At 49.0% G+C, this 27405-nt stretch overlaps 1 protein-coding gene across 3 annotated transcripts in view; it reads left to right on the top strand.

Moving 5' to 3' along the window:
* Positions 1–27172, top strand: part of LOC140900931 (gametocyte-specific factor 1-like) — a 31230-nt gene extending 4058 nt beyond the window's left edge. Inside the window, exons 2-7 of one of the 3 annotated variants that reach the window (XM_073318941.1) lie at positions 3676–3773; positions 5900–6023; positions 7658–7747; positions 13194–13269; positions 21448–21539; positions 26685–27172. In XM_073318941.1, the coding sequence (XP_073175042.1) occupies positions 3676–3773; positions 5900–6023; positions 7658–7747; positions 13194–13269; positions 21448–21539; positions 26685–26689 (485 nt within the window). In that variant the 3' untranslated portion in view covers positions 26690–27172. Of the gene's footprint in view, positions 1–3675; positions 3774–5899; positions 6024–7657; positions 7748–13193; positions 13270–21447; positions 21540–22141; positions 22267–23802; positions 24571–26684 lie in introns of those variants that run through there. The other 2 variants (XM_073318939.1, XM_073318940.1) reach the window with 2 other exon arrangements.
* The last annotated feature ends 233 nt before the right edge of the window (positions 27173–27405 follow it).

Below are 27405 nucleotides of genomic sequence, written 5' to 3'. Positions count from 1 at the left end.
GGTTTCAGAGTAGCAGCTGTGTTAGTCTGTATTTGCAAAAAGAAAAGGAGTACTTGTGGCACCTTAGAGACTAACCAATTTATTTGAGTATAAGCTTTTTGTGAGCTACAGCTCCCTTCATCGGATGCATTCAGTGGAAAATACAGTGAGGAGATTTATATATACTTACAGAATTTAGGCTTGAATAGAGACTGGGAGTGGTTGAGTCATTACTCAAAGTAAAACTATTTCCCCATGTTTATTCTCTCTTCTCCCCTCCCCCACCCACCCTGTTCCTCAGAGGTTTGTGTTAACTGCTGGAAATGGCCCACCTTGATTATCACTACACAGGGTTTTCTCCCCCGCCGCCCCCCACTCTCCTGCTGGTAATAGCTCATCTTAAGTGATTACTCTCCTTACAGGTTTCAGAGTAACAGCCGTGTTAGTCTGTATTCGCAAAAAGAAAAGGAGGACTTGTGGCACCTTAGAGACTAACCAATTTATTTGAGCATGAACTTTCGTGAGCTACAGCTCACTTCATCGGATGCATGCCGTGCTGTAGCTCACGAAAGCTCATGCTCAAATAAATTGGTTAGTCTCTAAGGTGCCACAAGTTCTCCTTATAGTGTGCATGATAAACACACATTGTTTCATGTTCTCTGTGTATATAAATCGCCTCACTGTATTTTCCGATGAATTGAGCTGTAGCTCAGGAAAGCTCATGCTCAAATAAATTGGTTAGTCTCTTTTCTTTTTACCACCTCCCTAGGTAACCCATTCCAGTGCTTCTCCACCTTCCTAGTGAAATAGTTTTTCCTAATATCCAACCGAGACCTCCCCCACTGCAACTTGAGACCATTGCTTCTTGTTCTGTCATCTGCCACCACTGAGAACAGCCTAGCTCAGGGGTGGGCAAACTATGGCCCACAGGCTGGCCCATGATCTGTTTTAAGCGGGCGCGCGAGCTCCTGCTGGGGAGCGGGGTCTGAGGCTTGCCCTGCTCCGGCTAGGGTGCTAGACCAAGGGCTGTGCCACGGGGCTCCTGGAAGCCATGGCATGACCCCGCTCCAGCTCCTACACGTTCCTGTGGCCCCCTCCAGCACTCCAATGTGAGCTGCAGGGGCAGTGCCTGCCAATGGGGCAGTGTGCAGCCAGGGCCGGCTGTACATTTTTTGCTGCCTCAAGCAGCAAAGGAAAATGCCGCCGAAGAGGGAAGCGGAGGAGCTGTCGCTGGCGTGCCTCCGAAAGCTGCTGCAGTGCCGCCCTTTCCTGTTTGCCACCCAGGCACCTGCTTGCTAGGCTGGTGCCTAGAGCTGGCCCTCTGGGCAGCAGAGCTGCCCGGCCGCACCTCTCTGTAGGAGCTGGAGAGGGGACATGCTACTGCTTCTGGGAGCTGCTTGAGGTAAATGCTGCCTGGAGCCTGTACCCCTGAGCCTCTCCCCATGCCCCAGCCCTGATCCTCCTCCTGCTCTCCAAACCCTTCGATCCCACCCCAGAACCTGCACCTCAACCAGAGCCCTCACCCCCTCCTGCACCCCCAATTTTGTGAGCATTCATGGCACACCATACAACTTCTCTTCCCCGATCTGGCCCTGAGGCCAGAAAGTTTGTCCACCCCTGGCCTAGCTCCAGCCTCTTTGGAACCCCACTTCAGGTAGTTGAAGGCTCCTATCAAATTCCCCCTCACTCTTCTCTTCAGACTAAATAAGCCCAGTTCCCTCAGCATCTCCTCATACGTCATGTGCCCCAGCCCTCTAATTTTCGTTGCCCTCCGCTGGACTCTCACCAATTTGTCCATATCCCTTCTGCCGTGGGGGGGCCCAAAACTGGATGCAGTACTCCAGCTGTGACCTCACCAGTTCTGAATGTTTTCTTTCCGAGGCCCTGACAACATCCTATTAAACTCCACAGCCCTCTTGTACCACAACTGTTTTTCAGCATATAAAAGCCAAGACCAGCATTAGGGGGTAGCGAGCAGGGCAGCTGCCCAGGGCCCGGTGTCCTGTGAAGCCAAGTTGCTCAGGCTTCAGCTTTAGCCCTAGTTGGCAGGGCTTGGAGCCCCTGACTTCATCCCCCTGCAGAGGAGCTTAGACTTGCTGGCACTCAGAAAGCCAAATACCAGCCCTGCTTGTCGCCCCCCCTCCCCCCAGGGGGCCCCAGACCCCTGGTTGAGAACCACTGCTGTAAGGCACTGGGGACCTGATCTGCCTTGCCTGGCCCCAGGCATTGATGTGACTAGCCCAGGATGGCAATGTGTGCTGGCTTTACACTGCTATGAGATGACAGCATGATTCACAAGACAGGTCTGGCCCTCTGTAAGCAGCATGGGTCTTGTTGGTGCTACTTTCATGGCTGTGTCCAGAGGCAAATCTACTGCTCGAGCTTGTCTGTGGAAGGAAATTCCCCCCCCCCCCCGAAAAAAAAAACTAAGTTTTTGCCAGAGCCTTTGCTTTATCCTCAGAGATAATTGTGGGAGGGGGGGATAGAGCACTGAACTGGGACTCCACAGACCTGGACTCCTTTCCCAGTTCTGTCACTGGCCTGTTGGGTGACCTTGAGCAAGTCACTTCCCTTTTGTGTGCCTCCATTCCCTATCTGTAAAATGCTGCAGAGCACTCTGAAAGAATGAGGTATTTATTATGTTGGGGAGAGAGGGTCATTGACTGGCATAGCTATAATGGTATACCATTAGACTAGTCCTGCCAGTCAGCTTCCCAGTGTAGCCAAGCAACATTGCTCAAATGGAGCAGAATTCTCTTGATGCTTTGCACACACATTAGGGCTGAGCCCCACCGGGTGTCTCTGAAGAACACTCGGGCATCCTTCCCATGAAGAAAGCAGCACTTAACGCTCTGTAAACATTCGTCACTTGGCGACACACTGAAGACTGAGGTCTGGCCTACACTTAACTGAGGTGGCTGCAGCTAAGGTGCTGGAGGAGGTGGCTTTCCTGCAGTGACAGGAGGAGCCCATCTCTCAGTGTAGGCTGTGTCTGAGCTATGACGTTATGCCAGCATAATTACAGCATTGTGGCTACACTGCTGTAGACCAGTGGTTCTCAACCTATTTACCATCATGGGCCACATGTGTGGCTCACAATGTGTTTATGTGGGCCGCATCCAGTACTACCTGTATGGCCCTGAGGATGTCATATAGGCTGCAGCTCTGGGCTTATTGGGCCCTGCAGGTTCAAAGCCACTGCTATAGACCCTGTAGTGTAGACAAGCCCTTGCGCTTCAACAGCTGTCTGCATCCCCAGCTGGGTGCCAGCTGAAATGTCAATATCTCTTGGTGAAAATCATTCTCCCAACCTTGCCTGCCTGCCAGCGTGTCTGGGATCACTTTGCCAGCTCCTGTGCCATCCCCATGGCAGGTGGGCAATACTACCAAGGCTTGTGGCCCTTGCCTTGAATCTATGGAGCCTGGTGTCTAACACCCCAGCTCCTGCAAATGTGACGCTAGGAGGATGCTGCTGGCCTTCAGTTACCTAAGGTCTAGCCTCAATGTAAGGGGGTGGCTGGCTCCTCACTGGGGTTCCTGGGTTGACCCTCTCCCAGTGCCCAAAGGAAAGGGGACAGTGAGTCTCAGGATCTTGATTTCTCACTGGCCCTTCCCCAAGGCCAATGAAGGTATCACCCCAGGCAGCCTACCCCTCTTTCTAGCCTCACTGTGTATTGTGTGTCTTCTGTTATGCAGGTGTGATGGATCCTGAGCGGCTCATCCCATGCCCCTATGACAAAAACCACCAGATCCGAGCCTCCAGGTTCCCCTACCACTTGGTCAAATGTAAAGAGGTAAGAGCAAGCTACCCAGTGGGACAGAGTCTGAGGTGCCCAGAGGGGAGATGGCCACCTGTCTCTGTTCCCTGCAAACTATTTTCCTCTGCCTCCAGTGCAAACACAAAATGGGAAATGACTGCCTAGGAAGGAGCACTGCAGAAAAGGATCTGGGGTTTATAGTGGATCACAGACTAAATGAGTCACAATGTACTACTATTGCAAAAAAGCAAACATTATTCTGGGATGTAATGGCAGGAGTGTTGTAAGACAAAAGAAGTAATTCTTCACCTGTATTCAACATTAATAATGCCTGAGCTGGAGTATTGTGTCCCGTTCTAGGCCTCTCACTCCAGGGAGATGTAGACAAATTGGAGACAGTCCAGAGGAGAACAACAAAAGTGACTAAAGGTCTAAACATGACCTATAAGGAACAATTGAAAAAATTGAGTTTGTTTAGTCGGGGTGGCTAATAGGTCTTGAAGTAGGTAAAATTTGTTATAAAGAGCAGAGTGATCTACTCTCCTTATCCACTGAGGACTGAACAAGAAATAATGGGCTTATATTGCAGCAAGGGAGATTTAGGGATCATCTAGGGAGACTTTTAAGAACAGGTTAGATAAACACCTGGGATGGGCTAGATAACAGTTGGCCCTGACTCCATGCAGGGGACAGACTAGATGACCTACCTAGGTCCCTTCCAGACCTACGTTTATGTGAAACTCGCATTTGGGGCTTCTCTTAACTGCCCGGTTAACTCAGGTATTGCCCCTACCCTGGCTTCTGTCCATCCCCACAAACCCTCTGGCCCATGTGTGGAGGTGCTTCACACCTGGGTTAGCTGACCCCTGCTGGAGTAGGAGGGAGTCTGATTGCCTCTCTTGGTAATCTGCCCACTCTGCACTGAAGACCCAGACTGAACCTGATAGTCCTTTCATGCCTTCCTACAATTCACTGGGGGAAAACATCAGAGCAGCTCAGCTGAGAGCCTGCAGCTACACCTCCTCTCCCTCCTCTGTGGGCTGCCCCCACCCCCGAAAAAGTCTGAGCCTTGCATGAGTGAGTGTGGCCCCAGCAGCTTGGGCAGGGCTCTATGGTCTGGCTGTTTACCTGGGCTAGGCCAGCTCAACTGCTGATCACTTGAGTTATGTCTTCACTGCAGAGTTAACCCTTGGAGACACCCAGGCTCCAAAAGCTCCTGAACTTCAAGGCAACTTAGATCCAGGCCTGCCCTGTGTCACTAAGGGGCTCCAGTGCCTTAGTGAGGTTACACTAATGTCCCTTTAGGTTACTCTGGCTGCACAAAGGGGCCTGAAGTATGTGGAAATGGTCTCCTGGGAAAACGTCCTGTAAAGGGGCCTCCCTGGGTTGGGTGCTGGCTCCAAGCTAGCCCTGCTCCATGCCCAACATAGGGGACAGGTTGTGGCTGCATTGGGTGTAGCTAGAGTAGCTGTGCTATAGCTAGGCTCTGCTGCCCAGGGCCATGAGAAGTAGAGCAGCCCAAAGGTTGCTCTAATTTGCAGCAGCAAGGGCAGGAGCTGCTCAGTCCAAGTCTAGGGAGAGCTAAGGTAGCCTGAAGACCATTCCCCACCACTCCCCACCTCTTCCTGGACAGGGCTGGAGCAACCAAGAATCAAGTCCAAGAAATTCAGCACTGCTGCAGATGCCCCAGATTCCCTGCATGTACAGGTATGTCTATGCAGCAGCTAGGGGAGAGTCTCCTGGCCCAGGTAGATGAGCTTAGAGTAGTGGGGCTTGAGCTAGTGTGGCTAAAAATAGCAATGTGGATGTTGTGGCTTGGGCTCTTAAGCCCACTTCTCTCTGTAGGTTTTGAGTCCAAGCTCCAGTCCCCACTATAGCATCCACACTGCTATTTTTAGCACACTACTTTGAGCACCGCTAGCTCAAGCCCATCTGTCCAGGCGGGAGGCTTGCTCCCAGCTGCAGTGTGTAGACATACTGAGTGGTGCTCTCTCACTAAGCACTCGGCAAGTCAACGCTTTGTTTCCAGCTCGCCAGTCTTCTGGCTCTGATGCATCCCTAGAGATACTGTCAGCTGCCTCCCCTTATAAGCACTGAGCAGAGGCCACGGCAGTACCTCCCTGCTGTCTCTGCATAGTGGCATCTTGTGCCTTCTCTTCCAGAATAACAAGAAAAGAGCCAAAGAGCTGGCCACGTGCCCCTACAATGCTCGCCACAGAGTCCCAAAGCAAGAGCTCCAGCTACACATCTCCACCTGCACGGACAGGGCGCCAGAGCTGTTCAGTGGTAAGCTTGGGGGAGGGAGCCAGTAGTCAGCAGGAGCATACATGTATTAAAGCAGGTGTGCTACCGACGTGACCTGCCCCAGCCTAGGGAGACTGCAAGGGAGTCTGGACAAGGGCGTCTTGCTCTGGACACCAACGCAAGCCCTGAGCAATCTGTAGCTCATGTGATGAGTGCAGAGTATGCTCACAACTACTGTAGGTGCACTTGCTCTGAGCAAGGCTGAGCGCTGTTACCCAGCACATCCCTCTGTACCATCGCAGGGCTGGGTATTGGCTGCAGGTGCTGGCTTAGCTGCACTGGTATAAATTGTGAACATGCAGGGTTTGCTCTAGTGGCTGAAGTCCCAGTGTAGAGTAGCACAAGCCCAGCCTGTCTTCATTAGCAGATTCTACAGGAGTTGGCTAGAAATCCCTTCCCCTCCCCAATGCCCATAGCCAGCTGTTCATAGCAGGCTAAGGAAGTATCCTCCTGACTAGCTGGGGGAAGTGCTCACTGCCTGGCACAGCAGGGGCAGGTCACCTGGCATCACTGAAGAGTTGTGGTGTCTACCGTCTGCTCACTGGGGTGGGAGCTGCTGACCACAGGGAGTGGGGGATAGCCTGCAAACCTGCATCCAGAGAGCAGAGCACTAGGAGCCAGCATTTCTGAAGTGCCCAATGCCAGGCTCAGGGTGTTGGGGGCCCTACTGAATGGCTAACTAGGTGCTTAGGAGAGCCAGTGGGGAATGTCAAGGAAGCATTTTTGTCAGAAAACCCTGATCTCCATGAACGCCTCATGGGAAAGGGTTTTTTGGGCTTTGACACGGCAACTTGGAAAATCTGAGTCTGTTGGCTCTTGAAACAAGAAAATCCAGTTTCCGGTTCAAAATAACAGTTTGAAACTAATTGTAGTTAACATAGTCCAAGACCAAAACATTTTCACTTGAACCCAATTGGGGGAGGGGGGCTAGCTTTTGGGGGGGGAGGGTTGGATTTTTTGTTGTTGTTTTTACTTTTTGTCCTGCTTTGGGACAGGAAACTCACATTTCCTTGGGCAGGAATTGGCTTTCCTGTCCCAGCTGTGATGAGAACCTGGCCCCACAGCTATAATGAGAACTCTGGAGATCAGTGCATGTACTGAGCCCCATAGGGTCAATGGTATCAGCTCTGCGTGAGCCCTGTTTATTGCAGTGGAACCATATTGGCCCCATTGTGTAATGTCAGGGTGCTTGTGGGGAGTTCTCTGGCCTTTCCAGCTAGGCTTGTCGGAGCCAACACTTCTCAGCTTGTCAAGCTGTTTGGCTTTTAAAGGCTTCCCCATTCTGTGTGTGGCAGGAACCTGGGGGTGGATGAACTTGTGCCCTGGGGAACAAAGGCTGTCCAGCTGGCTGGAGTGAGCTGGGGCCACCACAGGAGAGCAGAGACCCTGGACGCACTTCAGTCTGACCTGAGCCTGGCTCTGAGGAGAGTTCAGAAAATCTCCCTCACTAAGGAGCATCTCCAGTTAAACATGGCCTCTGACCCCTTGTAATGCTGGGCCTCTGGCTAACAGAACTGAGCCCTGATCCACGTAGACAACCATGTTTCACTCTTAGATCAGCTACCCGGCTTCTTCTCTTCCTTCCAAGTCCTGTAACATGTCTCCTCTGCTTGCAGAGACCTCAACGAATTTCTGTCCCAAGAAGGAACAGAAAGAGGTGCCAAGATCCTGGCAGTGTCCCCCCTGCCTAGAGGACTGGGAGGCAGGTGAGTGTCAGTGAAGAAGCTGCCAATGATATCGGAGACATGCGGTACCTATGCCTTACAGGACTTGACTGAGGCTATAGTTACACTGCAAGTGGTATAGTGTAGGTACTTACTGCAATAGTGGAAGGGGTTTTTCAGTCACTGTAACTAATCAACCCCCTCAAGGAGGCGGCTAGGTTCTTCCATTGACCTACCAGTGTCTATACCAGGGCTTAGGTTGGCTTAACTACATCTCTTGAGGGATGAACGTTTCACACTCCGAAGGGACGTAGCGAGGTTGGTGTATGTTTTAGGTGTAGACCAGGCCTTAGAGCATGAAACCACACACCATGCTGCCTTTAGCTTTACCAGTCACTACTATACCTTGTCTACACATGGAAGCTGACTGGCATAGCTATTGTGTGATGCAATGAATCAGTGATACTTCCCTGAGTATTTAAGAATCAGTGACTTCAATTCCAGAATAATTAGTGTACTTGATAAGCAAAGTAATCCTGGAATAAAATCATGCTTGTTAAGAAACTTGCTTGTTAAAATCATGCTTGTTAAGCCCCCATCTCATTTGGGCACTATCCCAGAATAGCTACTCTGGTCAACTCCCCTCTAAATAACCCAGTTTAGACCGCTGTAGGCTCTTCCTTTAAATAGGATTAAAGGTTTGGTGCTTGTGGTAGATAGTGTTTCACTCAACCAGTTTAACACATGCTAAAGTACAACTGCTTTGTCTTGACTAGTTAAACTAAGCTGTATAATGCAATACTTACCACATTTAAATGCTAAACAAGGTGTACAATGGGCAGGGGTGTGAGGGTGTGTGTGGTTAACATGTCAAAATCCTACTATGGCCAAAGCATGCTGTAGCTGACAAGGCTGTGTCTGTCTCCACTTGGGGAATTTGGGGGGCACTGGCAGGGCCCCCCACCTTGCCCCTGCTGAGCTCCCACAGCTTCAGTATTGTTGGAATTTGCATCAAGACTCTGGGGCTGCAGGTTTAATATGGTGGTACTTTGTTTCCAGCTGCTGAGGTTTCTCCTGTGCCCAGGTCCTGCTGTTTTATCCAAAGCAGTGGAGTTGCAGGGAGGAGATTCCCATAGCATGGACAAGGCCAGATCCCTGCTGCTAAAATCAGTGAGAGCAACCATTGGCTCCTCCGGGGCAGGACTGAGCCCTCCTGCTGGCTCTTGCATAAGTAGTTAACCCATTTCAAGGGACCATTCATGGTGAAGTGGCCTGTTAACACCTCTCCAGTCATGGGAGGTGGGGAGAGTTGTGAGCGGATTATAGATTACTGTACAAAACCATAAATCCAGTGTCTAAAAATCATGGATTGAAGAATGTCTAGCAAAGTTAGGAATTTCAGCTTTCAGGCTTGTCTTTTCCAGGGGTTGTGCAGGCTTCACCTGAGGACAGGGACGGAGAGGCCAGCTATAGAGGGCTTGCCTACACTGGCAACGTTACAGTGCTGCAGCAGTTCTCTAACATGGCTTGTGTAGTCGCAGCTCAGCTCAGCACAGCACTCAGGGAGCACTCTCCCCGGGCTCTAAACCACCTCCACAAGGGGCACGGCTCCAGGCACGGGTGCGCTGTCCGTACTGACACATTACAGTGCTGACACTTGCAGCGCTGTAGGGGGGGTGTTTTTTCTCACCCCTGAGTGAGACAGTGGCAGGGCTGTAAAATGCCAGTGTAGACCAGCCCAGAGTGATTGTTTTGTGAAAAGTGTTTGCCCGCAGGTAAAAGGGTGTTCTTGTCTTATTTTCCTGTCAGAGGTCATTCGATAGCGTAGCAATTGGCTGGCTGGCTTCACCCACGTTGTTGTTGGCATTTAGTGCCCTGGATGAGGTACACCACACGTTGATAGGTATGTATACAACCATGGATCTTGAAAGTGGAGCCATGTATGTTGGTTTTGCAACTGTTAAAGCAGCAGCAGACCCTGCTCTGAGTTGGTGTCCTGGTCTGTGGGGAGCTTGCTTCTGATGATCTTGGAGAGGCTGGGGAGTTGTCTGAAGACCAGAAAATGGGGTTCAGGAAAGATTTATTTCAGAGAGGTCCCCACTGAGTATGGGTTATAGTTAGAATTTTAGGACTGGAAGAGACCTCAAGAGGTCTTTGAGTGCAGTCCCCTGCACTCAAGGCAAGACTAAGTATTACCTAGACCATCCCTGACAGGTGTTTTGACATCTTTAAGAGCAGGTTAGACAATGACCGGGATTCCACAACCTCCCTAGACAATCTATTCCAGTGCTTAACTTCCTGTCAGGGCAGTCTTTTCCCCTATGGCTAACCTAAATCTCTCTTACTGCTATTTAAGCCCATTGCTTCTTGGCCTATCTTCAGAAGTTAGAGGACAACTTTTTTCCCTTCCTTGTAACAACCTTTTATGTACTTGAAAACTTATGTCCCGCCTCAGTCTTTTCTCTCTGGACTAAACAAACCCAATTTTTCTTTTTCAATCTTCCCTTATAGGTAAGGCTATGGTTTAGTCACTGGTATTTTTTAGTAAGTCATTGACAGGTCATGGGCCATGAACAAAGTCACATCCCTTGACCTGTCCATGACTTGTCCTGTACCCCTGACTAAATCTTGGGAGTGCCAGGGGTGCTGGGGCAGGGAACCATGGCCAATGGGAGCTGCAAGGGCAGTGCCTGCAGGTGGAGGCAGTGCACAGAGGTAGAAGCTGAGGGACATGTTGCTGCTTCCAGGGAGCCCCCCTCCCCACAGGTAAGCATCACCCAGAGCCCTCACCTCCTCTCACCCAAACGGCTCCTCCTGCTGTTGGGTGGGGTGTGGCCCAAGACTGACCCAGCAGCAACTAGTGCAACTGTCCCGGACTGAGTTGCTCAGTCAGCCCCAGAGCCAGACACACTGGCTGCTGCAGAAGTCACGGAGGTCATGGAATCCATGACTCTGACAAACTCACAGCTTTACTCATAGGCAGGGTTATTTATTTTTTTTCCATCCATGTGTAGAATACATTTTTGTTATATGCACCGAGGTATGTGTGGATGTGCGCCACCAGTAGAAACAAACCTAGTTTGTTCTTTTTTAATATAATTTGCCATAGGGGTAATTACTCCAGCAAGGACAGGTTAAGCATTTTAGAACTCGCTACTCAAACTACCATTTACTTCAAACCATTTCTCCAGTTTGTCCAGATCATTTTGAATTTTAATCATATCCTCCAAAGCACTTGCAACCCCTCCTAGCTTGGTATTGTCAGCAAACTTTATACATGTGCTCTGTGTGCCAGTTTGATACCCAATATGGATTCCAGTGTGAGGCAGCAGGGGTGTGCAGTTGAGCTGGGGGGAGGGGATATTTCTGTATTGAAGCAGGTTCTCTTGGAGTATTTGGGTGTCCCATTCCATGATGGGGGAGCTACTTCTCTAGAGTGTCCTTCTTTGGTAAAGGCAGTTTTCAGTATGTTAAGGTGTATATATCCAGGACTTGCTCCTTGGAACATATTCTGTGGTATCTTAACATCTACCCGTAGATAATGGTTTTTGTTTTTGGTTTTTTTTGGCACCCAAATAGCCTGAGAACCTGCTTCAATAGGGAAATAAAACACCCCGTCTGACCATACACCCCTAGTTGTCACCTGCCACCCCATACTGCAATCCAAACCAGTACAACACCTACCAGGTAGGGACCCCTCCTGAAAGATCTCTCCTGAACCCCTTCTTCTGCAGCTCCAAGCTAATCTGAAGCAAGGTCCCCACAGACAGAACACACCAACCCAAAGCAGCACCAGTCCCATCTAGAACAACAGATGCAAAACTTGTAGATATATTTCCACTGCTACAGTAATCAAACCCCCTCCCCCCCAACACCTCTTTCAAAATCCAGGGTGGGCCTTCACATGCCTGTCAGATAATGCGGTGTACTAAATGCCCCAATAACTATGGGGGTGAAACTGGTCAGACCATCACTGTGCTCTCAAATGAACTCTCTCTGAAAATTGTTCACCTACAGGTGAGAGGATGTTTTTGTCTTAACATTTTTCTAAGTACTCACTCTATCTGACCTCCGTCCTTATCCTCAAAGGAAACCTGCACACACCCTTCAAAAGACAGGCTGGAGAGCTTAAATTCCTAACTTTGCTAGACATTAAAAATCATGAACTGAAGAGAGACTGGATTTATGTATCAGAGGGGTAGCCATGTTAGTCTGTATCCACAAAAACAATGAGTCTGGTGGCACCCTAAGGACTAACAGATTTATTTGGGCATAAGCTTTCATGGGTTTTAATAATTAAAAAAAAAAATCCCACTTCGGATGCATGGAGGTAAAAATTAGAGGCAGGCATAAATGTACTGAGATATGAGGAGAAGGGAGTTATTTTACAAGTGGAGAACCAACTCCCTCCTCTTCATATCTCAGTATATCTATGCCTGCATCTGTAATTTTCACTCCATGCATCTGAAATAGGACTGTTTGGGTTTTTTAACCCATGAAAGCTTGGTCTTTAAGATGCCCCTAGACTCCTCACTGGATTTATGGCTTATTACAACAATCTGTAACCAACTAACAATCCCGCCCGCCCCAATGATTGGAGGGGTTTTAACAATTCACTTCACATTGAATGGTCCCTTTGTTTAGAATATGCCATCTGTTCCATTTGTGTTTAGCTGTGATGTTCTGAGTACCGTTCCCAGCCCTGAAGATGAGCTCTTTGTGGTTCCAAAGTTTCTCACCAACTGATATTGATCCAATAAGAGATCGCCTCCCCTACCCCATCTCTCTCATCCTGGGACAGACACTGCTACACCAACACTGCAAACATCTCTGGAGTTGTCAGCCTTGTGGTCAGGAAAAGTCTCTTGCAAACAAGCCTATATCCTGCTCCAACCCTCTGGCAGGCCCCAGCCCTATCAACTGCAAACTTAACTGTTGTGCAGGTATAAAACCTCTCTGGGCTGTTACTGAGGGCCTGAGCATGTTAACCCTTCAGGGTGTTGGCAATGCTCCCAAATCCCAAGAGAACCCCTTTCACCAGACCGGCTAGCACCTTGGCATTGTGGTTCCTCTGCTTGTCCATGCCCCTTATAACTCAGGAGGGCAGCAGGATCAGGGCTAGCACAGTGGGCATTCATAATAACGGCCATACTGGGTCAAACCAATGTTCCATCTAGCCCAGTATCTGGTCTTCTGACAGTGGCCAGCACCAGCTGCTTCAGAGGTGGTGAACAGAACAGGTCAACTTCCAAGTGGGCCACTTCCAGCAGTTAGAGGCTTAGGACACCCAGAGCATGGAGTTACATTTTCCTTCTGAAGCACAACTAAGGAGAACTCTGGAACAGGATCTGTTCCAAGTAAGTGGGCTGGGGAGAGAGCAGGGCCAATGGCCTCCTGTTCATGTGATCTGTGGGTGTAGAGTCTTGGTGTGTTTAAACCTATCCAGTAGCCTTTCATTGTGCACTCACACTAAGCTTTTCCTCCTCAGAGGCAGATGAGTCTGCTGCCACTTCTCCTTTTGTTATTGGCTTCAAGGCAAACTGCACCTTAAGCGCAAGTCAAAGGTAAGAGCTAACTCTCCTTTCATGTGTTCTAGCAGCCACTTTGCACCCCTTTGGGAAAAGAGGGTCACCGATCATGCCGGGTCCCCCACTGGCGTGACTGTCCCAGCTCTACTGGCATCAACAGCTATGGCACTGGCGGTGCTGCTAACTTGGGTAACTATATTGAAGGCTCATGAACCTTGGTGGCTTTTTTTGTAAAGCCCCACAGCTGGGAAGCCGAGAATGATTTCAAACAGGTGTCTAGCCCTCCTGGTTGAGAGAAAAGGTTGAAAAAGTCTGTGTAAGCCTAAATGCTACATAACCAGCAGACAAAGAAACCAACTCCCAAGATTTCATGGGGTTTTGGGGCCTGACTTTTAGGTTGGTTTGTGTTTTAACACTTGTGGCTGGCCACACTGTCTGGCCAACTGGGTTCTTGCCCTTCTAATAACTCCGTGCACTCCTGCAATAGTCACTCTTGGATTCTGCCGTTCTAGTTGGGTGACCAGAAATCTAACAGAACTTCACTAGAAATACCCCTGCAATACCCAAGGCTGTTGTCAGGGTTCCCTTCCCACTCTGAACTCTGGGGTACAGTTGCAGGGACCCGCGTGAATGACCCCCAAGCTTATTTCTACGAGCTTGGATTTGTGCCTTGAGGAATTTTTAACCTCTTTCGTCCTTGGACAGTATGCTGCCACCACCAAGTGATTTAAGCAAACATTCAGGGAGGGCCACTTGGAGCCCTTACACCCCCTTTCCTGGGGAGGTTTGAGAATAATATCCTAACCAATTGGTTACAAAGTGAGCACAGATCAACCACCCCTCCCCCCAGGTCTTAGGACACTGAAAATAAATCAGGTTCTTAAAAGAAGAACTTTATTTAGAGAAAAGGTAAAAGAATCACCTCTGTAAAATCAGGATGGAAGAACTTTACAGGGTAACAAAAGATTCACAAACACAGAGGAACTCCGTCTAGGCTTAGTTCAAAGTTACAAAAAACAGAAATAAACCTCCCTCTAGCAAAGGGAAAATTCACAAGCTAAAACAAAAGATAATCTAACATTCCTTGCCTGGGTTTACTTACTATTTTTATAATATTAGACTGGTTCAGGATTGCTTGGAGAAAATAGATTTTTTTTTTTTTTTTTTTTTGGCCTGGCCCTCTCAGTACCAGGAATCATAGAATCATAGAATATCAGGGTTGGAAGGGACCCCAGAAGGTCATCTAGTCCAACCCCCTGCTCAAAGCAGGACCAATTCCCAGTTAAATCATCCCAGCCAGGGCTTTGTCAAGCCTGACCTTAAAAACCTCTAAGGAAGGAGATTCTACCACCTCCCTAGGTAACGCATTCCAGTGTTTCACCACCCTCTTAGTGAAAAAGTTTTTCCTAATATCCAATCTAAACCTCCCCCACTGCAACTTGAGACCATTACTCCTCGTTCTGTCATCTGCTACCATTGAGAACAGTCTAGAGCCATCCTCTTTGGAACCCCCTTTCAGGTAGTTGAAAGCAGCTATCAAATCCCCCCTCATTCTTCTCTTCTGCAGGCTAAACAATCCCAGCTCCCTCAGCCTCTCCTCATAACTCATGTGTTCCAGTCCCCTAATCATTTTTGTTGCCCTTCGCTGGACTCTCTCCAATTTATCCACATCCTTCTTGAAGTGTGGGGCCCAAAACTGGACACAGTACTCCAGATGAGGCCTCACCAATGTCGAATAGAGGGGAACGATCACGTCCCTCGATCTGCTCGCTATGCCCCTACTTATACATCCCAAAATGCCATTGGCCTTCTTGGCAACAAGGGCACACTGCTGACTCATATCCAGCTTCTCGTCCAGTGTCACCCCTAGGTCCTTTTCTGCAGAACTGCTGCCTAGCCATTCGGTCCCTAGTCTGTAGCTGTGCATTGGGTTCTTCCGTCCTAAGTGCAGGACCCTGCACTTATCCTTATTGAACCTCATCAGATTCCTTTTGGCCCAATCTTCCAATTGGTCTAGGTCCTTCTGTATCCTATCCCTCCCCTCCAGCGTATCTACCACTCCTCCCAGTTTAGTATCATCCGCAAATTTGCTGAGAGTGCAATCCACACCATCCTCCAGATCATTTATGAAGATATTGAATAAAACCGGCCCCAGGACCGACCCTTGGGGCACTCCACTTGATACCGGCTGCCAACTAGACATGGAGCCATTGATCACTACCCGTTGAGCCCGACAATTTAGCCAGCTTTCTACCCACCTTATAGTGCATTCATCCAGCCCATACTTCCTTAACTTGCTGACAAGAATACTATGGGAGACCGTGTCAAAAGCTTTGCTAAAGTCAAGAAACAATACATCCACTGCTTTCCCTTCATCCACAGAACCAGTAATCTCATCATAAAAGGCGATTAGATTAGTCAGGCATGACCTTCCCTTGGTGAATCCATGCTGGCTGTTCCTGATCACTTTCCTCTCATGCAAGTGCTTCAGGATTGATTCTTTGAGGACCTGCTCCATGATTTTTCCAGGGACTGAGGTGAGGCTGACTGGCCTGTAGTTCCCAGGATCTTCCTTCTTCCCTTTTTTAAAGATTGGCACTACATTAGCCTTTTTCCAGTCATCCGGGACTTCCCCGGTTCGCCACGAGTTTTCAAAGATAATGGCCAGTGGCTCTGCAATCACAGCCGCCAATTCCTTCAGCACTCTCGGATGCAACTCGTCCGGCCCCATGGACTTGTGCACGTCCAGCTTTTCTAAATAGTCCCTAACCGCCTCTATCTCCACAGAGGGCTGGCCATCTCTTCCGCATTTTGTGATGCCCAGCGCAGCAGTCTGGGAGCTGACCTTGTTAGTGAAAACAGAGGCAAAAAAAGCATTGAGTACATTAGCTTTTTCCACATCCTCTGTCACTAGGTTGCCTCCCTCATTCAGTAAGGGGCCCACACATTCCTTGGCTTTCTTCTTGTTGCCAACATACCTGAAGAAACCCTTCTTGTTACTCTTGACATCTCTGGCTAGCTGCAGCTCCAGGTGCGATTTGGCCCTCCTGATAACATTCCTACATGCCCGAGCAATATTTTTATACTCTTCCCTGGTCATATGTCCAACCTTCCACTTCTTGTAAGCTTCTTTTTTATGTTTAAGATCCGCTAGGATTTCACCATTAAGCCAAGTTGGTCGCCTGCCATATTTACTATTCTTTCGACTCATCGGGATGGTTTGTCCCTGTAACCTCAACAGGGATTCCTTGAAATACAGCCAGCTCTCCTGGACTCCTTTCCCCTTCAAGTTAGTCCCCCAGGGGATCCTGGCCATCCGTTCCCTGAGGGAGTCGAAGTCTGCTTTCCTGAAGTCCAGGGTCCGTATCCTGCTGCTTACCTTTGTTCCCTGCGTCAGGATCCTGAACTCAACCAACTCATGGTCACTGCCTCCCAGATTCCCATCCACTTTTGCTTCCCCCACTAATTCTACCCGGTTTGTGAGCAGCAGGTCAAGAAAAGCACCCCCCCTAGTTGGCTCCTCTAGCACTTGCGCCAGGATATTGTCCCCTACGCTTTCCAAAAACTTCCTGGATTGTCTATGCACCGCTGTATTGCTCTCCCAGCAGATATCAGGAAAATTAAAGTCACCCATGAGAATCAGGGCATGCGATCTAGTAGCTTCCGTGAGCTGCCGGAAGAAAGCCTCATCCACCTCATCCCCCTGGTCCGGTGGTCTATAGCAGACTCCCACCACTACATCACTCTTGTTGCACACACTTCTAAACTTAATCCAGAGACACTCAGGTTTTTCTGCAGTTTCGTACCGGAGCTCTGAGCAGTCATACTGCTCCCTTACATACAGTGCTACTCCCCCACCTTTTCTGCCCTGCCTGTCCTTCCTGAACAGTTTATAACCATCCATGACAGTACTCCAGTCATATGAGTTATCCCACCAAGTCTCTGTTATTCCGATCACGTCATAGTTCCTTGACATCACCAGGACCTCCAGTTCTCCCTGCTTGTTTCCAAGGCTTTGTGCATTCGTATATAAGCACTTGAGATAACCTGTTGATCGCCCCTCATTGCCAGTATGAGGCAGGAGCCCTCCCCCTCACAGACATTCCTGCCTGTGCTTCCTCCCGGTATCCCGCTTTCCCACTTGCCTCAGGGCTTTGGTCTCCTTCCCCCGGTGAACCTAGTTTAAAGCCCTCCTCACTAGGTTAGCCAGCCTGCTGGCAAAGATGCTCTTCCCTCTGTTCGTAAGATGGAGCCCGTCTCTACCCAGCACTCCTCCTTCATGGAACACCATCCCATGGTCAAAGAAACCAAAGCCTTCTCTCCGACACCATCTGCGTAGCCATTCGTTGACTTCCACGATTCGACGCTCCCTACCTAGGCCTTTTCCTTCCACGGGGAGGATGGACGAGAACACCACTTGCGCCTCCAACTCCTTTATTCTTCTTCCTAGAGCCACATAGTCCGCAGTGATCCGCTCAAGGTCATTCTTGGCAGTATCATTGGTGCCCACGTGGAGAAGCAGGAAGGGGTAGCGATCCGAGGGCTTGATGAGTCTCGGCAGTCTCTCCGTCACATCACGAATCTTAGCCCCTGGCAAGCAGCAGACTTCTCGGTTTTCCCGGTCAGGGCGGCAGATAGATGACTCAGTCCCCCGGAGGAGAGAGTCCCCGACCACCACCACCCGCCTTCTCCTCTTGGGGGTGGTGGTCGTGGAACCCCCAACCTCAGGACAGCGCATCTCATGCCTTCCAACCAGCGGAGTCTCCTTCTGCTTTCTCGCCCCAGACATATCATCTGGTCCACTCTCCGCAACGATACCTGTGGAGAGAACATGAAAGCGGTTAGTTACCTGTGTCTGTGTTACTGGAACCCGGACATTCCGCTTACCTCTTCTGGAGGTCACATGTTGCCAAGCTTCTTCACTGGTCTCTTGGCTCCTCTGTGCAACCTGCTCTATATCTGTAGAGCTTTGTGCCCCTAGAAGCCTATCCTGAGTTTCGTCCAGGAAATCCTCAGTTTCCCGTATGCAACGCAGGGTTGTTATCTGTTGCTCCAGACCTTCAATCTTCTCTTCCAATATGGAGACCAGCTTGCACTTTGTACAGACAAAGTCGCTTCTGTCCTGTGGAAGAAAGACAAACATGGCACATCCAGTGCAGGTCACAACAGCTGAACCCCCCCCTTCCATATCACCTTCCTACTATGAGCTTCCTCAGAGCAGTTTGCAAGACGTAAGCCTCACTGGGCTCCCTCCAGGCGAACTCCCAGGCAAACTCCTGCTGTGTGCTGCTCTGCTGTCCCCGCCGCTCAGCTGGTTCGCGAAGCTCTGGCTATTTTTAAACAGCCAGGCTTCCCTGTCGCAAACAAACAGACACCCTACTGCCCGCCCCCTGCAGGCTAGCAGCCAATCAGACACTCACTCAGGCTCTCACACTGCCCCCCCAGCAAACACACGCTCCGATACTTCCTCAGCAAGCAAACAAACACAGACTCGGATACTTACCAGTCCCAGGCAAACTCCTGCTGTGTGCTGCTCTGCTGTCCCCGCTGCTCAGCTGGTTCTCCGCCGCTGAGAGACAGAACACCCAACAAATCCTCCCCCTCCCCAGATTGGTCCTTTTGGTCAGGTGCCAACCAGGTTATTTGAGCTTCTTAACCCCTTACAGGTAAGGAGGAATTCTAGGCTACCCTTAGCTGTATGGTTATGGCAGCTGTAATTGGCCTGCTTCTGCTCATGTTACACCTGAACAGCGTGACTAACGGCTGTAGATTGCAGGAGTGTAACTGAGGTCAGAACTGGGCCCAGGGGTGAAAGCAAGTCTAGGGACTTACCAGTACAGGGCTGGGCTGGGGCTGGCTCTGGCCCCCGGAAGGGGTGGGGCCTCAGGTGGAAGGGGTGGGGCTGCGGGAGGTCAGAGCCACAGCCAGCCCACCCTGTACCGGCAAGTGCCTTCTTCCCCCTCCCCAGGGTAACAGCAGCAGCCGGGGCCTCTGGCAGCTGTTTAAAGGGCCCGGGGCGGTAGCGGCAGCCTGGGCCCTTTAAATTGTCCCCAGAGCCCTGCCGCCAGGTCTCCAGGGACAGCGCTCCAGCTGCCGCTACCACCCCGGGCCCTTTAAATCGCTGCCCCAGCCCCACCGCCGCTACCCCAGGGCTCCGGCAGCAGAGCTCTGGCAGAAATTTAAAGGACCGGGGGCTCCACCCACTGCTGGGAGCCGCAAGCCCTTTAAATCGCGCCTGGGGAAGCTGATCCACCCTGGTACAGCCCACCGGCTCTTGGCGGTGCACTGTACCAGGGCGTACCGGCTTACTTTCACCTCTGACTGGCCCATTACATGGTTCTGCTGAGCATAAATGGAGCCACCAAGAGAACTGCTTGGAGACTCCTGCCTGAGTCAGAGAGCCACTAGCCCCATAAGTCTTGGCCCCATCTGTGACATTTTTTCCCCAAGTGGGAAAATGGAGGTCATGTGACTGGGTCATGTGACCCACCAGTGCAGTCTCTGTGATAGGTAAGGAAAAGTTCTGGGGAAGCTGCAGAGAAGAAGGTGGCTCCAGCTGGGTAGGACTGGGAGCGGCCTGCCAAGGCCAGAAAGGCCTGTGAGTGGTGTGATCCAAACCTTTAAAATATATGCACTCTTGCCTGGGGCTTGGAGGACTCTGTTTTTGGAGCTGTTTGTGCTAAGTCAGCCTCAGTAAGGGCGTAACCGGCTAGGAGAGCCTCTGTGAAACCACTGAGGAGCCCTGAGGAAAGGGACACTGAAGGTGGCCATGCCGGAGGCAGCAACCCTATTAGAAATACCTGCTGTGTTCCCTTCGCTACATGTGCACGAGGGGGGAAGCCCAGCCCAGTTTCTGTTCCTTTGGATCTGTCTGGGCCAGAGTCTGTAAAATTCCATTAGCAATTTCACAGACATCCTGGAGCATCTCCTAGCTTGTGCCCATGTAACTGAGAGCACTGGGGCTCCTTGGTCCTTAACCCTTCTCGTGGCTCAGGGCTTGTCTTCATGTACAGCACTACAGCTGTAGCGCTTTAGTGAAGACACTCCTGTGCCAATGGGAGGGCGTAGCTAATCCACCTCCCCAGGAGGCAGTTGCTATGTCGATGGGAGGAGCCCTCTTGTCAACCCAGCATGGCCTACCTGAGGGGCTAGGGCGGTATAGCTACATGGCTCAGGGGGAGGGGCGTACACCTGGCCTTGGACAATGCAGTGTGGCGAGTTACCAAGCTCTTGAACCCTGGCAGTTACAGGGGCACGAGGGGCAGGGGATCCAGAGTTCAGTGGAATGGAAGCCACGCTGTAGCTTTGGGGGACAAATGACTGAACACCAGAGATGTGGGGGGATCTTGCTGTAAGTGAAATGTTACCTAAGGGAAGGCAGGTTGAGTTCCAAGGCAAGACTGGATATGCAGGAGCAGTCAGCTGTTGGCTACTTCACCCTGAAATCCTTGCTTTGTGAGTGGAACCTGTCCTGCTCCTTCTCCCGTTTAACACATGGCTGGTACCCCATGGCAGCAGGAAATGCTGACTTATGCCAGCTAATGTAAATGCATTTTCTAAGCGGGATCAGAGTGGTGGTAGCACCTGGGGACGTCAGATGGGGAGCAGGACCCCGCTGTGCCAGGCAAACAAGCCAAGACTGTTTATGCCCCAGAGATCTCATGATCCAGACACTATGGGCACGTTCTCCACAAACCCTTCTGGCCTGGAGTAAAATCCAGGCAGGTGCCTCAACAGCTGCTGTTTGCCAAGGTGGGAGGGAGCCATCCTTCATGTGGGCTGCACTGGGAAGGCACATGGCAGCTTACAACCAATGCATTGCCCCTGCCCTGGGGACGAGACTTGCCTGTTACCAGGGGTATTATGGGGAAACAATCCAGTGCACGCTGGCATGGAATGTCATAGACACACACTACCGGGAAAGCCCAGCTGGCAGAAGGGGGACCCTCAAGCACACACAGGTAGCAGATCCCAGGGAATGCTATGGGGTTCTATTTAGAACTGGCCTTCAGAGCTGGGTAACCAGGACTAAAGTGGGGACATGCTGACAAGTCTCTTCAGCTAGCTGCATGTGGCACTGGGAGTGGGGCTTATGGAGGCAGTCCCATGATGCAGGCATGTCCTGTGGACTATCTGGCAGTCTGAGATGGGCCATGCTAACTCCTCATCCTGGTGTATATACTAACTCCTCTCCGTTTCCATCTCATTGTCCAGTCTTGGTGAGACAGGCTGGGATGGAAACCAGCAGATGCAGGCCGGGAGCACCTCAGCAGCATGGACTCCAAAAGGTCACTCCTGGAGAAAAGGTACAAGGCAGGGGCACCATGGGAGTGGGACTAAACTATTCTAACTGTCTGGGAGGTGGGGAAGGGTCATAACTTGATGTTTCAGAAGCTGGTCATAAGACCCTGCATGTCCCAGCTGCACTGGGTCAGCCCTGGGTCTTACTGTACTTATGTCTTGGGCATGTCTTGTACTCATCTAGGACATTTGCTGACCGATCTCTGAAGGGAAGAAACCTCTTTATTTCTACTTCCACTAGTTACTAAGGTACTTGCTCAAGGCACATGCTTTCATGAGCAGAACGTGTCCTGTAGCTGGGAGCCAACAATCCCATGGAAAGAGGGAGAAGTGAAACAAAGATACCAAATGAGGGTAGAGGCTAGCAAAGCTGCTTCCTGCCCAAAGTGAATATTACTGAACCAGTGTCACTTCCTGAAAGCTTGGTGTCCTAGAGGACTTTCCTCCACTGCTAGAAATGGGCTGATGTTTTTGAGTCAGAAGCTCTTTGGGGGGGGCTAAAAAGTGCTTCCTTGTATAAGTAACATTTGACCCTAAGGCCTGCTTATAAACATAGTACCTTTCCCCCACCTGTATTTTGTCTCAATTCCTGGCTCTTTCTCTGCAGGCTCTCTGTGAGGCTCTTGCTATGGGAAGGTGCAGCCTGGAGAGGAGTTGAAGCTTTTAAACTTAAATATTTTTAAACTTGTTCTTAGTGTCCAGACTGAAAAATAAAACTTCCCTTTGTATAAACAGTGTGGTGTTGTGTTCTGCACTCTGAGAAGAGACCATATTGATGGTCTGACAAGTGCCACATTAACCCTTCTGGAAAGTGGATTTCCCATCTACTCTTCCTTCCCAACAGAGGTGGTTTGGATGGCATGAACCCTTCATCGCCTATGAGGAGCAATTAATAAGTCTAGGACTTTTCAGCTTGGAAAAAAGACAACGAAGGGTGGATACGATAGAGGTCTATAAAATCATGATTGGTGAGGAGAGAGTGAATAAGGAACTGTTTCAGAGTAGCAGCGGTGTTAGTCTGTATTCACAAAAAGAAAAGGAGGACTTGTGGCACCTTAGAGACTAACCAATTTATTTGAGCATAAGCTTTTAGGAGCTACAGCTCACTTCATCGGATGCATAAAGTGGAAAGTACAGTGAGGAGACTTTATACATACACACAGACCATGGAAAAAAATATACATTTTATGTATAAAATCTCCTCACTGTACTTTATGCATCCGATGAAGTGAACTGTAGCTCTCGAAAGCTTATGCTCAAATAAATTGGTTAGCCTCTAAGGTGCCACAAGTCCTCCTTTTTGTGAATAAGGAACTGTTATTTACTCCTCATGACACAAGAACACTAAGGGTCACCAAGTGAAATTACTAGGCGGCAGCAGGTTTAAAACAAATAAAAGGAAGTATTTCTTCACACAACGCACAGTCAACCTGTAGAACTCCTTGCCAGAGAATGTTGTGAAGGCCAAGACTATAACGGGGTTCAAAAGAACTAGATAAGTTCATGGAAAATAGTTCCAACAACTATTAGCCAGGATGGTCAGGGATGGCATCCCTAGCCTTTCTTTGCCAAAAGCTGGGAATGAGCAACAGGGGATAGATCACTTGATGATTGCTGGTTCTGTTCATTCCCTCTGGGGCACCTGGCATTGGCCAGTCAGAAGACAGGATACTGGGCTAGATGGACCCTTGGTCTGACCTAGTCTGGCCCTTCTTATGCCTCTTAAGATCTAGTGGCCCGTTATAGCCTGATCTAGTTATCACAGGGCAGGAACTTCTCTGTTTTACCTCCCATATCAAACCTACTAACTGTTTGCCTAAAGCATCTTCCAAATGGCCTCCAGCCTGAATTTGAAGACCTGGCTCACAAGAGGGAGAGTAACTCCGATACCTCTCAATTGCGTTGATACGATGAACAGCCTGAGCTTCCTGGGTTCACTGCAAGGCATCTTCTCCAGTCCTTGAACCATTTCTGTAGCTCTTTCCTGCACCCTCCTTAGTTTTTCAACACTTGTTTAAATTAGGGCACTCAATTAATTGTAGTGAACTCTCATAATTAACTCAAAAAAATTAGTCATAATTGCACTATTAAACAATAGGCTACCCCCCTGAAACTTGTTAAATATTTTGGATGTTTTTCTACACTTTCAAATATATCAATTTCAGTTACAACACGCTACAAAGTATACAGCCCTCAATGTTTTTATTACAAATATTTGCACTGTAAAAATGATGGAAAAATATTTTTTTTTCAATTCACCTCATACAGGTACTGTACTGCAATCTCTTTATCATGAAAGTGCAACTTACAAATGAAGTGTGTTTTTTTTGTTGCATAACTGCACTCAGAAACAAAACAATGGAAAAATTTTAGACCCTACAAGTCCGCTCAGTCCTACTTCTTGTTCAGCAAGCCCATGTAAAAACATGAACAGAGAGGCAGTTCACACCTTGTCAGGACAGGGATGGGACAAGCCCAGCTGTGCTCAGCCTCACCGGAACAGTGGACACTGGCTCAAGCAGCAACAAAAGAATCTGTTACTCCCTGGAGGGAGTCACCCCTTGTGACATTATTGACATAATCTGGGAGCATACAGATCATTGTTGAAACCAAGGCCCTGTAGTGGCACCAAATCTTGTATAAAGGGGGTCAAATAAGGTGTCTAAGACAAGGTTAGGATTTGCTGGTTATGATTGTGTTGTTTATATGTGGGTGTCCTTTTTGTAGTTAAAGTTATGAATGTTGGCTCTATACTGTCTCTTTCAAACTTGTGCTACGCTTCTGGGTGACACCCCAACAAGTTGGTGCCTGCTCTGCCTAGCTGCTTGATGGCCCATTAAGGACCATCAGCTATACAATTGACCAATTGAGAGAAGGCAGATATGCCTAGTGACTCAGCAAAGTATGCAGGGACTTGCCCATGTGACTCCAAACTCCATTTTGCTGTAGTTTTTCCACAGTAAGAACAAAGCGGTGTTCTTACATGTGGAAAAGACTCTCAAAGGCTAATGCCTCTATCTTGTCTTCAATCCTGCTTCATACCTTAGAGGAACTTTGCTACATGGAAGCTTTGAACAAAGGACTGATGACCCATCCCAGCTGTGGATGCTCTCCAGAGACTTGATTTGAACCTGCAGTTTATTCCATCACTGCTACAAGCCTGAACCAAGAACTTTGCCATGACTGGATGTAATGGATTCCATTTAACCAACTCTTGCTCTCATCTATATCTTTTTCCTTTTATGAATAAACCTTTAGATTTTTGATTTGAAAGGATTGGCAACAAGCGTGATTTGTGGGTAAGATCGGATTTGTATATTGACCTGGGTCTGGGGCTTGGTCCTTTGGGATCGAGAGAACCTTTTTTCTTTTACTGGGGTATTGGTTTTCATAACCATTTGTCCCCATAACGAGTGACACTGGTGGTGATATTGGGAAACGAGTGTCTAAGGGAATTGCTTGTGTGACTTGTGGTTAGCCAGTGGGGTGAGACCAAAGTCTACTCTGTTTGGCTGGTTTGGTTTGCCTTGGTGTGCATAGAAACCCCAGCCTTGGGCTGTAACTGCCCTGCTTGAAGCAACTTGTCCTGAATTGGCACTCTCAGTTGGGTCCTGCCAAAACCAGCATCCTTACACCCCCTTCCTTTAGGACTGCAATGAGATAATGCTCCCCTGACTCTGAAGGGGGAGTGGGGGGCAAAGCCGAGAGGAAAGAAAGGACCTGATAAAAGGGAGAGACATTTTGCCATGCTCTTTCTCTCTTCCATCCACATCTACAGACCCCACCACCACCAAGCGACTGTAGAGCTGAAAAGTAACCAGCCAGCCTGTGGTGAGAAGCGTCTAAGTTTGTAATGACATTGAAAGTGTTAAGATCAGCTTAGAATGTTTTACTTTTATTTCATTTGATCAAATCTGACTTGTTATGCTTTGACTTATAATCACTTAAATCTAGCTTTAGAGTTAATAAATCTGTTTTGTTTTGTTCTACCTGAAGCAGGGTATTTGGTTTGCAGTGTGTCAGGAACTCCCCTTGGGGGAACAAGCCTGGTACATATCAATTTCTTTGTTAAATTGACAAACGTATATACTGCTAGGACTACTTTGTGATAAACTAAGGGCAGGGTAGAAAACAGTCCCAGAAGGGTAAAAGGCCCTCCTCCCTAGCAACTGAGGAGGGGTGACTACAGGTCCATCAGATTCAGCTGAGATGGGGTTACCAGAGATCAATTAGGATCAGATGAGAGGGAGTTACCTGAGGGCAATTAGGATCAGCTGATTCCAACTAAGGGCTGCATGAGACCTTTTTAAACCCTCCACTGTTGGGGAGAGAGGGAGTGGGGAAGTCAAGCTGCTAGTAGGCGAGGAACAGCAACACAGCTGGCCTCTCCAGGAGGGGAGGCTGCATTCCCTCCCCTAGGAGAGAAAAACAAGCCTAAAAGATTGGCTGAGAGAAGGAGCGGACTGCCCCTGTGCAGCCACGAGGGACTATTTTACCCCCAAGCCCGTCTTGCCAAGGCTAACAATAGCTGAGACTGGTGAGAGCGAGAGGGCCCTGTGACGGCTTGGATCACAGAAACCCCCTTGGGCTTGCCAACTGATGTGCCAAGACTACTACTTCCCCCTGCTTTCCTTCCCTGGCAGCTTAGGACTTTGCTGCCCTGCCTGCTTTGAGCCAGACCCACTAGCGTGCTCCAAACCAAGACCCAGGTCTGAATCACGTCCGCTAACAGCTATAGTCTCAATTGAAAGCAGCTTACAGAAGTGTTCCTATCTTTAAAACTTAGATGCCCAACTCCCAATGAGGTCCAAACCCCAAATAAATCCATTTTACCCTGTATAAAGCTTTCACCCACTACTGCTTCTCAGATGCTCTTGTCAACTTCTGGAAATGGCCCACCTTGATTATCACTACAAAAGGTTTTTTTTTTTTTTTTTCTCTCCTACTGGTAATAGCTCACCTTACCTGATCACTCTCGTTACAGTGTGTATGGGAACACTCATTGTTTCATGTTCTCTGTGTATATAAAAATCTCCCTACTGTATTTTCCACTGCATGCAACCAATGAAGTGAGCTCATGAAAGCTTATGTTCAAATAAATGTGTTAGTCTAAAGTGCCACAAGTCCTCCTTTTCTTTTTGCGGATACAGGCTAACACAGCTGCTACTCTGAAACCTGTCATTATGCAAGACCCTGAATTTAGCCGTATGGAGTGGAAATCCATCAACCTCATGAAAAAACTTGTACAGATACAGACAGACATCTTCCTTTCCAAATGCAAACAGATGGACATCGTACCAAAAGGACTGAAGGTAAAAAATCCACTATAATCTACATACCATACAGACTATGCTGACAGATTGTGCAACACGCTCTCAAAGAAACTGTGGAAATACCTGATCAACATGCTATACAGCAAAACAGGGAAAGATTAAGAATGAGCTCCCAAAACTGGATACTCTCATTAAAAAAACAAACAAACAAACAAAAAAAAACCTTCCACATAAACTTTCTCATGGCTGGACTTTACAAAAACTAGACACGCCATTTACAACACACACTTTGCTTCTCTACAAACAAAAAAGGACACTAAACTATCTAAACTACTACATGCTACAACAGTGGTTCCCTTAACCCACCCAGCAACACTGTTAATCTATCCAGCTATACTCTTAGCCCAGCGGAAGAATCTGTCCTATCTCAGGGCCTCTCCTTCTGCCCCTCCACCCTCACGAACATGATATGGTTCTGTGGTGACCGAGAATCCTATTTTCAACATCTCCGACTGTTAGCCGACGGCCAAGGATGTTTGGTGAGGTGCCAGCTATGCCCGTTTATACCATCCGTGACTTTAACCGTTAGGATGCACTG

The sequence above is a fragment of the Lepidochelys kempii genome, chromosome 20 (assembly GCF_965140265.1).
Source record: "Lepidochelys kempii isolate rLepKem1 chromosome 20, rLepKem1.hap2, whole genome shotgun sequence".
Taxonomy (NCBI): Eukaryota; Metazoa; Chordata; order Testudines; family Cheloniidae; genus Lepidochelys; species Lepidochelys kempii.
This window is presented reverse-complemented; position numbering and strand designations above follow the sequence as displayed.